General features: G+C 35.6%; 1 protein-coding gene across 1 annotated transcript in view; it reads right to left on the reverse strand.

The window, feature by feature from the left end:
- The window catches only part of clcn1b (chloride channel, voltage-sensitive 1b), a 91,486-nt gene that overhangs the window by 34,607 nt on the left and 39,318 nt on the right, over positions 1-17,561 (reverse strand). Inside the window, exons 6-8 of the mRNA XM_057833334.1 lie at positions 15,870-15,947; positions 11,124-11,202; positions 5,339-5,464 (exon numbers count right to left, since the gene is read on the reverse strand). Of these exons, the coding sequence (XP_057689317.1) occupies positions 5,339-5,464; positions 11,124-11,202; positions 15,870-15,947 (283 nt within the window). The remainder of the gene's footprint in view (positions 1-5,338; positions 5,465-11,123; positions 11,203-15,869; positions 15,948-17,561) is intronic.

A 17,561-nucleotide genomic window follows, 5' to 3' on the forward strand; every position in this document is an offset into this window, starting at 1 on the left:
TGCTTGGTTCTTGTTCTTCTTGGAACACAGAGCAGACCGGTTCCAGATAACCTTATGGGTCTAGATGCTTCATAGGGGTCAAACAAATCAAGCATGTATTTTGGTCCGAGGCCATTAAGTGTTTTGTAGACCAGCAGCAGGATTTTATAGTCTATCCTTTGACTCGCAGGAAGCCAGTGTAATTGTAACTTGTAAGGTGATATTATGAACATATAAAGATCAACTAAGGGTCAGTAAAATGTTGTCCTTAAGGGCCACATTTTTATTTTTAAACTGAAAGACAGGCCAGTTCAAATGAAAATGAGGCCGATTTTTTGTGACTTACTTTAATTTTATGTATGAATCATTTAATTTAAACGAATAACAATTATTTCAAAATTTACAGATGTTTGAATTGAATGCAGTCTTGTTTAATTTACATATTTTATTCTATTTTAGTATGTACAATCAGTCAATAAATGATTGAATTAGAAAAATATGAAATTAAATAATATTTAAGTTACCACTGTTATAAAAAAATGCTAAATTAGTGTACCAATTTTTTTTTAATAGACATAATAAATTCATAATTCAGTTTTGCATTTTATCAAAACTGTACACCGCAATAACAATTCCACTCATATTTTTTTGCAAATGTTAGGCTTGCAAAACAAATCCCAAACATCTTAGATTGTAGATATCTAATGGTCAACAAGCATAACTGTGCTAAGCTGTGACTAGTCCTGGTACAAAGGCAGAAGACTTCTACATTCACTTTGAAGGCAACATGCATATTGGCCCAAAACCGATGTCGATATGATCCGATAACATTTTAAAATGCTTTAATCAGCCGAAATTATCGGCTACCCGATAATGTCGGACAACTCTAATTATAAACTAACTATATTCTATGAACCCTATATTTCTAATTCAATACAAACTTTAATTTACACATTAATCATTACTCCAAAAATCAAACCGACACCAATATATAAGGTCATTATGGCTAATTGTATTGTGATGCCCCACTGGATGCTTTAATAATGATAAACGTAACAACTTCAAGGTTTTCAAAAAAAAACATTCTGTGAAAAATGAGAACATCTGCAACTGAAGTTATGGAAAAAGTGCCTATATTGCACCACGATATTTATTGTTGAAATCAAAATAGTGCAAACATCAAACATTAACTTTGAAAGCAACATGCATATTGGCCCAAAACCGATGTCGATATGATCCGATAACATTTTAAAATGCTTTAATCGGCCGAAATTATCGGCTACCCGATAATGTCGGACAACTGTAATTATCATCTAACTATATTCTATGAACCCTATATTTCTAATTCAGTACAAACTTTAATTTACACATTAATCATTACTCCAAAAATCAAACCAACAACAATATATACGGTCATTATGGCTAATTGTATTGTGATGCCCCACTGGCTGCTTTAAAAATGATAAACATAACAAATTCAAGTTTTTCCCCCCCAAAAAAAAACATTCTGTGAAAAATGAGAACATCTGCAACTGAAGTAATGGAAAAAGTGCCTATATTGCACCACAATATTTATTGTTGAGATCAAAATAGTGCAAACATCAAACATTAACTTTGAAAGCAACATGCATATTGGCCCAAAACCGATAATGAAAAACCGATGTCGATATTATCGATATCATTTTAAAATGCTTTTATCGACCCTCCCCTATAATATCGGACAACTCTAGTTTTCATTGAATACTTGTAGTAATAAATTCACAATTTAGTATCTTATCATAATGTGTACAACATGAATAATTTAATTTGAATAACCAATTTAATAAAAATTTCACTTAAAGCAAAACTTTGTAACTTTTCAGTTTGGTCGATTTTAGCGATGCCGGTGGACAAAGCGGTAGCGTTTTGCCTCAAGGTAGACTGCGTTTCCCATGAATACCATCGCTGCTTTTCATATCAACCAGGGCACACCCGAACACTGTCATAAAATAACCAATGAATCAAAAATCAATCTCCCGGTCGCCTGTACATGGATTAACCAACAGTTTTGTTTCCAGCGGCTGTGTGAAGGACAAATAGTCATAAGGTTATGATTGCAGTTGTGGCTAAACAATAGCATATGACAGTTAGCAACAGTGTGGCTAAAACCTGAACTTCCAACTTGAGTTCGGTTGGGTGATGGCGGGGTGTCTGGGGGGCTATGCCAACGAGTGATAGCCGAGCCAATGTTTATTCTGTATGTCCTGGTAGCCTCTCTTTTTTCCCTTCTCAGACCAAACTTTTTGTCTCTTTAGTTGCTCTGCCATCTTTGAAGCATTCGCAAAAAGTGTTCACATCGACTTCCTCGTCTTTGTATTCAATGGGGAAAGGGGGAAGTGACATATGCCGTAAAGCAGTCAGCACATCTGTAGATTTTTTTGTGTGGCTGGGTTCCTGCCTACCTCCTCAAAATTAATTAGTTCCGGTGAAAGCAATACAGACCCCCTCAAGATATAAAAGAGGTGTTATTCAACTATTTGTCAATCGACATATTATCACAAATGTTATGAAAATATTTTATAAAGGTTGAAAAGTTACTTAGTGTTGCTTTAATGACCAAATTATTTAAAGAAATAAAGGAGTCCAAAATGAATAAATACAACTTTTGTGTGATGGGAGCCCTAATTCATTTTTTAAATTTTTAAAATTATTATTAGAAAATAACTCCAATTACGTCCAAGAGTATTTGGACAGTAATGACATCCGCGCAAGTGTCACTCTACAGAAATGTAGACTTTCAGCTTTAAGAACTTTCATACAGAATTTTGATTATAAAACAACAACAAAAAATGGAGCAGCATGTGTAATTTCTACTCATGGCCCCAAGGTGAAACTATAGACTGTAGCCAAATCTTAGTTGTGGTAGCATTTTATAATAACTATCCGTTTTAACTAGTTAATACAGCATTACTAAACAGTTAATAAACGATATATTGTTGACTTGTTAAGAGTTTTTGTTAACAGTTTGCTGTAATGTATGAACGTTAAATACCCCTCATAAATTCAGTTTATCCTGTGTTTAGCACAAAAACTTTCCTAAACTCATGGGTTTGAACCAAGCTGTTTTTCTGACATGTCTCAGTATGTGTGTTTCTACGCATTAAACGAAATGTATAACATTTCATTTTGGTGTTTCTTTGGTAAAGTACACCACACAGAAAGGCCTACGGGTGGAACAATCTTAAGGTACAAAACTTTTAATATTTTAAATATCACGTCAGGCAGCACGGTGGGAGAGTGGTTAGCACATCCGCCTCACAGTTCTGAGATCAAGGGTTCAGTCCTGGGCTCCGGACCTGTGTGCCTGGGTGGGTTTTCTCGGGGTACTCCGATTTCCTCCAAAATCCCCAAAACATGCATGGTAGGCTAATTGAACACTCTAAATTGTTATGGTATGAGTGTGTGCGTGAATGGTTGTTCGTCTCCTTGTGCCCTGCAATTGGTTGGCAACCGATTCAGGGTGTACCCCGCCTCCTGCCCATAGTTATCTGGGATTGGCTCCAGCACCCATGCGACCATCGTGAGGATAAGATCAGAAAATGAATGAATATCATGTCAAATTTCTGTACCTTGAACTTGTTCAACCTATTTGCTGTTTTTCAAAGTTTAGTAGATGGTTAGCACACTATTAACAACTGATCTGTAAAGTGCGAGTGACTGTAATTAGGGTTGTTCCGATCATGTTTTTTTGCTCCCGATCCGATCCCGATCGTTTTAGTTTGAGTATCTGCCGATCCCGGTATTTCCTGATCCGATTGCTTTTTTTTTTTTTTTGCTCCCGATTCAATTCCAATCATTTCCGACAATTTTTCCCGATCATATACATTTTGGTAATGCATTAAGAAAAAAATGAATAAAACTCAGACGAATATATACATTCAACATACAGTACATAAGTACTGTATTTGTTTATTATGACAATAAATCCTCAAGATGGCATTTACATTATTAGCATTCTTTCTGTGAGAGGGATCCACGGATAGAAAGACTTGTAATTCTTAAAGGATAAATGTGACTTTGTATATTGTGACTAAATATTGCCATCTAGTGTATTTGTTGAGCTTTCAGTAAATGATACTGTAGCCATTTAACTGTTCTGCCCAAATGCATGATGGGAAGTGCAACCATGACTGTGCGTAGTGGCACCAATTAATATATCTTCTCTGCGTTGAGAAATAACATAGGGTGTAACGAAAAAGATCAACTACTATCTTTCTTCCACACATTGCTTCCCACAATACTTCCAATTGTGGAGAGAGGGATTGTTAGGCTTTAGCCAATTACAAAAAGCTTCCAAAGACAGCTAAAATTCACTCTACTCATTTTACGCTGCCTTTTAACTCTATATACAGGTAAAACGGCGCCATTATAGATTGAACGCAACACTGCGTGAGTGGGTCGTGCAGCGCATGCATTAATTGCGTTAAATATTTTAACGTGATTAATTTTTAAAAAATAATTAATTACCGCCGTTAACGTGATAAATTTTAAGCCAACTTTAAGCCAAAACTAAAGACTATGGATGAGTGTAAGACGTTTTGTCTGTAACGGTAAATACAATTAGAAAACGATTTAATCAAAAAATATATATATATATTTTTTTTAAAAAGGCATGTCCGATATTTTTTTGCCGATTCCAATATTTTGAAAATGACGTGATCGGACCGATCGATCTTTAACAGTAATATATTAAAAAATTTGTCATAAGCTTATGTATGTTATTGAGACGTTATTCTAGAGTAGCACTTATTTCTCATTTGCTAACATTTAAGAAATGAGGAGTAGTTGCAACATTAGAATAACCTCTCAATAACATAAATAAACTATCAACTGATACTGAATAAGTCATTAGTTAGTAAGTTACCAATAGGTTGTTTATGGGATGTTACTAATTTATAAAAGTAGATATAAATCATTGATGTACAGCTTACAAGTCATTTATTACTCATTAACCATCAGTTTATTTATGATATATGAAATATCTATAAGGCATCATTAAAAATTATTAACAAACTATAAACAAACACTTAACAAATCAACAATAAAACATTCATTAACAGTTTACTAATTATCTATTCACTCGTTATAACGTATAGTTATTATAAAGTGTTCTAGGCAATGAATCGATACAGTGGAGTATACGTATGTAGTTTACTTAATATAGAGTATTGGCCTAATCCTCCAGTATGAAAACACGCTGCTTATCTATTTCGACTTAAGGGGAAAACAAGACGAAGGACTTTGCTGTCACAACCTTCTACTTTCCATAAAATGCCAGCACTGCAGTATGTTGGGTGTGCGTATGTGTGTTGCGTCTCACCGGCATCCTTGTTCCATACTGAGAGCACCCTGAATATGAAGGCGCTGAACGTGGCGGCAAAATATCCCCGCCAGTAATTCCTCACTGCAAAGTAGGTAGACGTGACCTCAATACTGAACAACACCCCTGGTGGTGGCGGAGGAGAGAGAAAGAGGGAGGACAGAGGAGGATTAGAGAGGAAACACGAGGAAGGAAGTGGTCAAGGGGGAGAGGAGTGAGTTTAAATATGCTGAGGGAGACGGAAAACACTCCAAAGATGAGGGTGTCATCATCGCGAGGCCACTCGGAAATACACAAACACACTAATGACTTGCATCCTTGGTTAGATGATTGAAAGCTAATTGCTAGATGGTGACTCATTTCATGTATAATGATGACTAACTGTTGATTCAGAGTTACAGATGAAATGCAGATGTGAGGTGCATTTTCTTGAAATATTCACTGAAGGAATGGGATTTGCCGTAACACTCATTTGTCGACAACTTGAATGACTTTTTTATTACTATTTTTTTGTATTAGATATATGTGTTGTAAAATCATCAAGATGACATAGCCTGTATGGAAAAACACTCAAGAGCAGCAATAGCCAAATTTGTACTTCATACTGACGGATAAACAATTATTTAAACGGTTATTTGATTCATTCAATGAAAAAAAAAAAAATCATCTAGACGTAAAATGAAAATGTAGTTTCATCAAAAATTTTATGATTAAAAAAACTTATTCACAATCAAGGCATTTGTAATTTATAATGTTTTGTATGATAAAGTATGTGATTTTTTAAAATAACATTTTTATTTAATTATTTACAAAAAAAAAACTAATTTGCATATAATAATGGGAATGTATAGTGGAAAAGCATTATTTAAGTTAATTTAATATTTGCGCGAATGAAAAATGTTTATTTTGCTGTTTAGTCAAATATTGTACAGTATAAGTTGGATAAAAAGTAATCGAGTATGGTACAGTATTTTTAATTCCTTTTTTAGCCTATTATTTAAAATGCATATTATTGAAGATTAAAATTTAAACACATATCTAAAATATGTATTAATTATATTCTTAACAAATTAACAAAACATTCTATAAATTCAATAAAAAATCAACTATGTCAAAGTTATAGTTTCATTTACAGTAAATACAGCCTACTATTTTTAATTACTAAAAAAAAAAAAAACAGTACTATACTGTATATTTAAAAATATTTCATGTATTATTTTTTTGTTTCGTTATTTACAACATACAAATTAACAAAACATTCTATAAATTGAATAAAAAATGATCAAGTGTGTTTGAGTAATATTTTCACTTTTGTAGCTTATTATTTAAAACTTTTTGGGGGATTATTTATCAAAATTCAAGATGCATATCTAAAATGGTTTAGTTCATGTATTTTGGGGTTTTATAATTCACATTCATCAAATAAATAAAAAATATTAATGTCTATCTACAAATTGATATATTGTCATTTAAAAATAGATTCAAAACATATTAAAAAAGAATGTTCAATCATAAAGAATGAATTAGCTTTCATAAAAAGATACATCTTTAGAAAAAAAAAAAAAAAAAAATATATATATATATATATATATATATATATATATATATATATATATATATATATATATATATATATATATATTCCCTAAATCTTGATCATGCAAACACAGTGGTACCTCGACATACAAAGTTCATTCGTTCCAGGACCTTGTTTGTAAGTCGAAATGGAAGAATATATTATAATTCCATTAATTCGTTCCACAGCCCGAAAACCTACACTAAATCCTTAATAAATACTGCTGGTACTATTGCAAATAGCATTTACACAGAGCAAAACAAATAAATTATAAATAAAAATCGGAATAATCATATAATAATGGTAATAATAATACCTGTAATAATGTAACGAATCGGGTTGTAATGTTGCGGACATGTTTCACGTTCTGTACCTGAACGCACCGTGTGGCTGACTGAGTGAGAGAGAGGTGTGTTAGAGTTTTTACTTTCACTTTTCAAGTCCTGGCAAAGCTGCAACGGACAGTAGGCATTAGGGATGTGAAGTGATAGGATTTTTACAATTCCGATTCCAATATCAATATTGCTTAACGATTCGATTCTTTATCGATTCTCTTATCGATTCTAATTTGGGGGAAAAGAAGAACAACCATTTTGACTGGCATCTAGTTTGTTTAGTCAAAAGTCACAACCTTACAAACTCACGACAAGGTCAAAAGAGGCCCAAAGCCTCGATTTTAACTGTGGCAAATAGACAAGAATGTGTAAAATTTTACTGAAACATTTTTCTAATAGAAATAAAAAATCCTCCTTTTTAAAAGGACATATGAGCTGATAGCACTCAAAAATAATAATAAAAAACATAAATACTGTCAAATACAACAGAACAGTGCGTCGTTCAAATGTGCAAAGTTAACAATTCTTTTGCAGAAAAATAAGCATGTCTGCTTTTTAAGGTAGGATACATGATCCTTCTGGACTTATGGTGTCTCCAGCAGTGGAGAACACCCTAAAGCAGACATGTCCAAAGACTGGCCCGGGGGCCAAATGCGGCCCGTGGTCAAATTTCATCCGGCCCCCAGCCTCTGTCATAAAATCAATAATGTCTGGCACAGACTTAATAAATTGGTCAGCAGTACTGCAACCAGCAAATGAAGTAGCTTACACACAAAATGCTGCTCCTCATTTACCCACTAAAAGGCAGCAGCACTTTAACCCTTCATTGCAAAATGTATCACATTTGATACACTTAAAATTTATGATTTTCAGACTAATTTAGAATTTTGACATTTCTTTTTGAAAAAAAAAAAAAAAAAAAGATGGATGGATGCAAGTCGACACATGCATCTGCAGGTTCCATGAGAAAAAAAACATGATTTAGCATGGGTTATTGATATTACAGCGCTTATTACACATATTCATTTTGACTTTTCTTTTCACAAATTTGAAAAAAAGGTTTCATTAGGACCTTATTTTTCAAATTTTGTGATTCTCTGATAATTGCTTCATGATGCAGGTATTTAAGGGCTAAGCAACATTACTCCGTGTGACTCTCTACTTCCAATTTTCTAAAATGGCGACAATCAACAAAAAAAAGTTGACTGTGACGGCCGACGCTTCAAGGATAGGTGGAAATTGAACTATCTCTTTACTAAAATATGAAACAACTGTGTCTTGCCTCATTTGCAAAGAGACAGTAGCTGTTTTTAAAAAGTTCACTGTGAGGCTATAATACCAAACAAGACACGCTGAGATGTACGACAAGATTACAGGGAAGATACGCAGAGAGAAATTGAAGCAACTTTAAACTAGTTTAATTTCACAGCAGTAGTATTTCGCAAGAGCTCGAGAGTCGAAAGAGAACGCCGCAAAGGCTAGTTGCGAGATTGTTGAAATTATTCATTAAAAAAATAATAAAGCAAATGTGACACACTGAATGGCTTGCTAAATTTTGCTTAAATATATTGTTCTACGTATAGGACGTCAGCCAAGGTCGGCCCACCACATTTTTACCACGCCAAATCTGGCCCCCTTTGCAAAAAGTTTGGACACCCCTGCCCTAAAGTGTTCAGCTAGTTCAGACAGCAGGGGCAGAGTATCTCTTTTGTTGTCCCAAATATGAACAGGTTTATAATTAGGTTGGAGTAATTACATTAGGACAGTTTGATCTCATACAATATAACAGGAATTTTAGCACAATCCTCCGTTAACTTGGATTTGTTAATTTCCAAGACATAGTTGGGGTACTCTATTGAAAGGCCTTTTGATACTGAGTAGAATAAAGATTGGCCCTACAACACACCAAATTCAAATTATTCTGAAAAAAAACACTGATTGGTGGACTACCGACCGAAATGAGTATTAAAATTGCTAATAAAATCGTTTAGGATTATTTTAGATGCATATATGTTATATTTTTCTTATAGAGTACTCGAGGAGGAATACGATAGACCCATTAATAGACTTTTTAGGAAAAATCCCCATTTCTCTAAGTAGTCTCATGAATGAACCTGGCCTGTGAAACTCAATTCACATTTACTAGGCGACCATGGGGCGCCGTTTTTAAAGCAGAACATGCTGAAAATTATGACATTTTCTCACATTTAGCACCACATAGTGTTAAAAACGTGGTGTGAAATTTTCACAGTCACTTTTTTTTTCATGCACATTTACAACATGGTTTAGCAACCTAAATATTTATTTTTAAATAATAAGTATTGGACTTGAATGTGTAATCCCAGAACTAAATATTTATTTAAATCGTAAATGTAAATGGTAAATGTATTTCCAAAATGTAAATCTGATATGTATATCCTAAATATTTATCTGAAATTTATATCCGAAATATTTATTTTAAATCTGAATTTTACATTTATATGCTAAATCGTAAATATAAATATAAATAATACATTTAAATACTAAATTTAAATGTTATATCTGGAAACGGTTGCAACTATATATTTAGCGTAATATGCAAATTCACATGACTGGAGACGGGAAGTAACAAAATAAAAGCTGGAGCAGCTCAGAATGTTTGTTTACGTTGATTGAAAATGAATAAAACCTTCTCAACGGTGGCAGTCGGCTCTTGGACAAGAATCATTGTGATAGTAATAATATCTAGGTAAAACACACATTTAGGAGAAAGCATTTAAAGAGTTTTAGTGGCACTTTTACGCACGAGCCCAGTAAAGTTACTATGAATAGCCACGAGGGGTCTCTGTTGGACTGGACTTGACAGCAATGTTGACATCTCTTGAAGGGCAGTTGAAGAGCTTTTGGATTTCGGTGTAATTTTACGAATATAATCTAGACGAGTTCGTCAAAACAATTAACACGTAATTGCATGGGTAATTTTCGTGTTTTTTTGTTTGTTTGTTTTTTAGTTTTTCCTACTAGTAGTAGGCATGTTGTGTCGCACAAGTTATGAAATAAATGATTAAAAACTTGACAAAGCTGGCGACTTCTTTGCCGATGTTACAATAATAATAATTGCCACCTTAACTTACAAAGAATGGCGAATGGAGGTCGGAGGAAGACCGTCAAATTGTAGACATTCTACGGCCGTGTTGTTGAGCCAGTTTATGGACACGCACACCACACTCATATTTTTCTATCATTTACATCTTCATTTCAATGGTAAGCATCACATTTTCCCTTTGTTCACCACCTGCACTAACATTCTTGGGACCTATGTTGATGTCTCTCACAAGAAAATCAGCCGTGCTTGCATCTTGCGTGAAAACAAATTGCGGCGCTTCATAAATCGTTGCATGCCGAGTATGTCGTCAGATGTAGAAAGAAATGGCAAATCAAATCTTACATCAAATGTCGAAAAGATCGAGTGTCGAAGCGATCGTATGTCAAGGTACCACTTTACCTGGTTGGCCAAATTCCAGACCCATAGGCCCATAGGTCTTACGTAGCCCAAAACTGCTTTAGCATTTGACTAATACGGTTTCTCCCATCCGATCTCAATGACTGAACCCGCCAGTAATTTGCCTGCAAGCATGATTATCCTACGCAAACCCCGGGGACCACAGTGCAAGTCAGAGAAACGGCATCAAAATCAAGAGTGATTACAATTTCCCACCCTTTTCATTTCTCACCACTAATTATTCACTTGCCAGTGAAGCAGCAAAGTGTCATTAAGATGATAAGCAAGCCATCACAAAAATGAATCTCCCAAAATTGGATCCATTATAAAAAGGAGCGGTAATAAAGCTTTGAAAGCGATGTCTTTGGACAGTGAGTGAGAAGTGTACAGTACCTCCTAGTGGAGTGCCGAAACAGCATCCCACCCCGACGGCACAGCCAACCGTCAGAATATCTGTGTAACCGTAAGGGTTCTACTGACACAGACAACAGAAGGGTCAGGTGGGGGTCATTGATGGGAGTGGTGAGGACAGAAAGGTAGGATGAAGGTGGTGTGGGAAGGGCGAACACAGGGGTGATGTGACAGAGGGAAAGCAAAATTGGATAAAGTGAATAAATAATGCTCCATGATTTTTACAAGTTGTATTAATAAAGAGGTGAGGGAACATCATCAAGCGGGGGAAGACATGCGTCTTAGAGGCAGCTTATTAAAGGTTACAAGATTTGAACAAAAGTATTGGGAGATTTCTCTATTATAGACTCAAAGTGACCCTTTTTTACCCTTTCACGGCGATAGACATACAATCCGTTTTGACTGGAATAATCGCTGCCTGCCCAACCAGTCAAAATGGATTGGACGTCTATCACTGTCAGTGACAGAGGAGTTAACCCCTGGTTGAAAAAAACACTGTAAAAAAATGAATGATTAAAGTAATCATTTAAAAAGTAAAATTTATGTTAACATACTGGAAGCTGTGGTTGCCAGAATTGTATCGGTAAAAAAAATGGGAAAACCGTAAAAAGTTCACTGTCAAACTAACATAAAACTACTGAATTAAGAAGTACATTTTAAACATTTTTTATACTGAACAGTAGTTAAAAAGTAGCATTGTCCGATATGGACTTTTTAACTGATAGCCGATATCCCGATACAGAGATCCCTCGCCAATTTGCACTTCGAAATTTGCGGTTTCAGTTATTTGCAGATTTATTAGGTATATTTAAAAAAATAATAATAATAAAAAATGACTCGCAGCTTCCTATAAGCAACCCGAGAAATGCAGACGACCCAGCAAACCTTTTACCCCGAGCGATCTCACGGGATGATAATTGTTTTCTCAAATCTGTAGGTTGATTAGCTGAGACACATCATCCAAGAATCACACGATGTGCGCGTTTACCTCTCTTGGCTTTTTCATCACTTTATAATCATTATCATCATCATTATCCGTCAAGGATAGAGCCGCTGGAGTCGAATGTAAGATTAGATTTAAATTAAATTGGATTTGCAGTTCTTGAAAAACATTTATAAAAATATACATATATCTGTAAATAGGCTCCGCCTCTACTTCTCTACGATTTTTGTGGAGTGGAGCTTGGGGGGGTTCCACATTAACCGAGAAAAAGCGGGCTCAATCTCAATTGAGTGGAGCCCCATGTAAGATATAACCTCGTGGGGTCTCAATGATCCTAAGAAAGGTGAGGAATCAGCCCCGAAATACACGACAGGAGTTGGTCAGTGACCTGAAAAGAGCTGCGACCACAGTTTCCAAGGTTACTGTTGGTAATACTCCAAGACGTCATGGTTGGACACCATGCATGGCACGGAAGGTTCCCCCGCTTAAACCAGCACATGTCAAAGTTTGCCTATGACCATTTGGATGATGCAGAGAAGTCATACGAGCAAGTTTTGTGGTCAGATGAGAGTAAAATAGAACTTTTTGGTCATAATTCCACTAACCGTGTGTGGAGGAAAAAGAATGATGACTACTATTTCAAGAACACCATCCCTACTGTGAAGCATGGGGTGATAGCATCATGCTTTGGGGGTGTTTTTCTGCGCATGGGACAGGACGATTGCACAGTATTAAAGAGAGGATGACCGGGGCCCTGTATTAGGAGATTTTGAGAAGCAACCTCCTTACTTCAGTCAGAGCATTGAAGATGAGTCGTGCCTGGGTCTTCCAACATGACAATGACCTGAAGTACACAGTCAGGAAAACCAAGAGGTGACTCCGTAAGAAGCATAACAAGGTTCTGGGCATAGCCTAGACTTAAACCCAATAGAAAACCTTTGCAGGCAGCTCAAACTCCGTGTTTCTTAGTGACAGCCCAGAAACATGACTGATGAATGGGTCAAGATCCCTCCTGCAGCATGTGCAAACCTAGTGAAAAACTACAGGAAACGTTTGACCTCTGTAACTGCAAACAAAGGCTACTGTACCAAATATTAACATTTGTTTTCTCAGGTGTTCAAATAATTATTTGCAGCTGTGTCACACAAATAAATCGTATATTGTGATTTCTGGATTTTTCTTTTTAGATTATCTCTCTCACAGCATGCACCAACATGCACCTACGATGAAAATTTCAGACCCTTCCGTGATTTCGAAGTGGGAGAACTTGCAAAATAGCAAGGTGTTCAAATACATATTTTCTTCACTGTATGTATCAATCACAGAAAAAAATGACAATATTAAATTTTAACGACTATAATTTTGAGTTAAAACAATAATCTCACGTTAAAATTACATTTGCTGAGGTACTTAAACGGTTTTTATGTGTAATTTACGGTTTTCCTGTTTGTAAAATGGTAAAATACTGGCAGTTGTAGTTTCCAGAATAAATTTAAAGTTTTTTTTTTTTTTTTTACAGTGTAGATTAAAAAGGGTGTCCCAAGACTTTTGCTTCACATATACAGAAAGCAACTGACCCTCATTGTGGCTGCAATCAATCAATGGATTTCACACCTCCAATTTTTGTTCAGTTTTAAACATCCCACATGCATTAAACAGTTATAAAATGTTAAAAATATTTTTAAAACACATTTTAACATAATAATATTTACAAAATAAATCAACTACTGCAAGACTAAAATGTAAAAAAAAAAAAAACTAAAAATAATGAATGTAATGTTGGTCTGGTAGAGTAGTGCAATGCGAACATGCTCATGTCCGCTAATCGAAAAGCTTAGAAAGAGTGAAAATATGAACCGAATAACCAAATATGTAGTAGCATGTAAGTCATTTAATTTGACGTCTGAAGTCTTGCCTCCCACTGGAGCAGCGAAACAAGTGGCCACTCCCACAGCACACGCACACACCAACAGGTCCTGGTTATGGATGCCATTCTGAGGTTTAAGGGTCAGTAATTGGGAAAGCAAGGGGTTGGGAAGTAAAGAGAGGCAAAAAAAGAGGGGCGAGGGTCAACATTATTACACATGCCAAACATTACCATCACACTATTAATACCAAGAAACACAAACACAAACGAAGTGCTTGGGTGGGTTTAGAGCACTAGCATAGCAGGGACTGGGGGCATGATGAGGGTGCAGGAAACACTTTTCCCATTTTCTCTCTTTGGCATCTTAAAGAGGATGACTGACCCAATAGGCAAGATATAAACGCCAAAACATGGGGTACTCAGATTAAAACTGGGGAGACACGTTTCAAGGTTACAAGTTCAAAAATGGTTACGCAAAAATTACATACTATTAAGTTTAATATCGTGAATCTTTTCTGTACTACTTGCTTTGTCCTAGTTCTGAGGTGTCAAACTCATCTTTGTCACGGAGCGGGATGCTGCGATTAATCAACTAATTGAAAAATGATTTGGATCAAAGAAATTGACAACTGTTTGGATAGTCGGTTAATTTTTTTAGAGACGTCGTTGACCTAAAAATTGTCCGAATCCTCTATTTTCAGCCTCTTAATTGCAAATATTGTCTGATGATTGCCTCAAATATTGTATGATCTTTTCTCTATTTAAATTTTTATCAAAAAAATGGGGGAAACCGTAAATACTTTTTTTGCTTGTTTTTTATTAACTGTTAGTACTTCTGCCACTAAACAGTAAATATTTGCCTTTTTATTTTTAATGTACTTATTTTTTATTAAAAATTTACTTACATTTTTTTTTAATTGCATACTCTCCTTCTAATTTTATTTTTGTTTTTCTGAATAAAAAATAACGAGGAAGAGACAAATATTGTTGATTTTTTTGTTTGTTTATTATTTATATTAAAAGAGAAAGAAAACATGCACATGATTTACTTTCGCGGGCCACACAAAAAGATACAGAAGATGGAACCTGGCCCCTGAGCCACCAGTTTGACACCTGTGCTCTATTTGTTGAGCCAAATATTTATTCTAGGTGTAATTCCACTGTTGAACAATGGATGGCGGCACATTGTTTTTACTTGACACTTCAAATTTGACTAAAGAAGAAGCATTAAAATAATGAAGTCCAGTGATCCAATTTTAAAAAGAAATAAATAAATGCAGTATTTTATAGAGCTGTCCTGTCGTCGCTCACATTCGCTCCTGACGCTTTTCTTGGTCAGGCAGTGCACTGGAGTTGCTTATCAAAGTTAACGATGATTGACAGAAAGTTAAGGTTTGATCTTGCAAGAGACACTTGTAAAATGAGACTTCAAAGCGTCGCTTGCGTCAACATCGTTTAACTTGTTAAACAGTTGTTGTGGCAACTCATTGTGTGTAAGTGAGCAACTTGAGCAGATTTAAGTGGACTCACTCAATTAAGCATTAATAAAGATAAGCACTTTTCTACTTTTTTAAAAATGGATTGGGCGTCGACTTTTTTTCTTGTAAAAATAATTCGGTGGGACAGTAACATGTTTAAAACTAATTATTACATTTCAAGTGCTTAATAACCCTTTATTAAAACATATATATATATGTTTTTTTAATTATACCATGGGGAAATTCTATTGTTTTCGCTAAGATGATTTAATATCGCATAAAAAAATGACTAGTAAGACATAAAATTGGAATTTGCGGTTTTCTCATTACCTGATTTTTTTCCCCGTTCGTTTGAAACGTCTTTTTGGGTTGCAAAAATGGGAAACGTTTAGTCATAAAAAGGTCAAATGACACACGTCCTGCCTGAGGCTCCATCTTACCTCATAGACGCCAGAGAAGATGGACATGAAGCGACTCAGCACTGCGGCACAGATACTGGCGATGTGGACGAATGGACCCTGAGGGGGGAGGAGGAGGACAGACACACACAAACACTGACGATGGCGTGTAAAACAGGGAGTCTAAAATGGGTCGCGTGGTATCGAAACGCATCAATCAGGGCCTAATTGCCGGGTGAGATGGCCTTCGTCGCTACTACGACGGGGGGCGGGGGAATAATGCACTCCTCGGAGGACTTGAATAATCAGCGAGGGGAGGCAGGGCAGGACAACAAGACAGCCCGTGATTTATTATCCTCTAAACTCAAGGAAAGAACTGATAGAGTGGGAGAGAAATGAGAGGTGCGTAGAAAGCGATGATGGCGGCGATGCTGGATGCTAATGAGGATAAAAAACTTGTTTACACAGAGCGGGAAAAAGTAGTCATTTAACTTCTTTGTTAAAACCCTTGATGCCTGAATTTACATTTAATTCATAGGCTGCCATTGACGGCGCTTGTCCTCTGTTCTAGTTCTGTCTAGCCCAGGTGTTTCTCGGCGTCAATGTCAGCCAATGAGTAAAAAGGAAAGAATACACCTTTATCATCTGCATCCCAGCAGAAAGAATTATGTTTAATTTCACTTTTCTGATGTTTTATAGTGGAAAAATATATGTCAATTAAAACCAGTATTTCCAGGAAGATCCCGCTGACATGAGGGCAGCTATTTTATCATACTTGGGATGTCCCGATCTGATCACATGATCGCAAATCGGGCAGATCGCGTCATTTTCGAGAGGATCGGAATCGGGTGAAAAGGTATAGGTTTTTAATTAAAAATCATAATACCGTATTGGCCCGAATATAAGACGGAGTTTTCTGCATTGAAATAAGACTGAAAAAGTGGTGTGGGGTCGACTTATATTCGCATTCTAGATGTTATACCCATTCACGACGCTAGATGGCGCCAGATACCATTGAAGCGATGTTCTGTCATGACAGATCTCAGCTACTCTCAAGTTTAACCAGTTTGCATTATTTTTATTGCAATGTTTTTCTTTATTCAGATTTGTTTCAAGACTACAATTACAGTTAGACTTCACTTTGATGGTTAATGCAGTTATTGCAAATTTGTTGTTTTATCACAATAGATTGGTTTATTTACATTTCAAAAACCAGAAGCCATTCATTTACGAATGTAATTGCACTTTAGCTTACATATTTAAATGTTCAGATATTTAGATTTATATGAGGCAAAATAACATGCTTTTTCTCTCAAATATATTGTTATAATCATTTGTTTCAGATGCACTGTAATTATTTTCTGTATGAAAATTAATTTGGTGTTCAAAAAGTCTTTTATTTTCAGACTTGAGTCTTGAAAAAGAGGGGGTCATCTTATAAGCAGGGCCGTCTTATATTCGGGCCAATATGGTAATATGCTCATACAGCCTCTAACTCTCCCCTTTGCTGGTTTTCTTGGTCAGCAGTGCAATGGAGTTTGCTACTTACAGTTAACGATGATTGACAGGTTTGTAGCTTTGATCTGGTGCAAATGTGTTAATCATCATTTATTTAGTCAATCTTCATTGTCTGGAGGCTGTTCCTGGCAGCGTGAGCGTCAAAGCCTAAGTGAATTTGAGTGGACTCACTCATATGAATGATATGAACGTTATGGAGAGAGATTAAAAGTATGG

This window comes from Corythoichthys intestinalis, chromosome 4 (genome assembly GCF_030265065.1).
Source record: "Corythoichthys intestinalis isolate RoL2023-P3 chromosome 4, ASM3026506v1, whole genome shotgun sequence".
Classification (NCBI taxonomy): Eukaryota; Metazoa; Chordata; class Actinopteri; order Syngnathiformes; family Syngnathidae; genus Corythoichthys; species Corythoichthys intestinalis.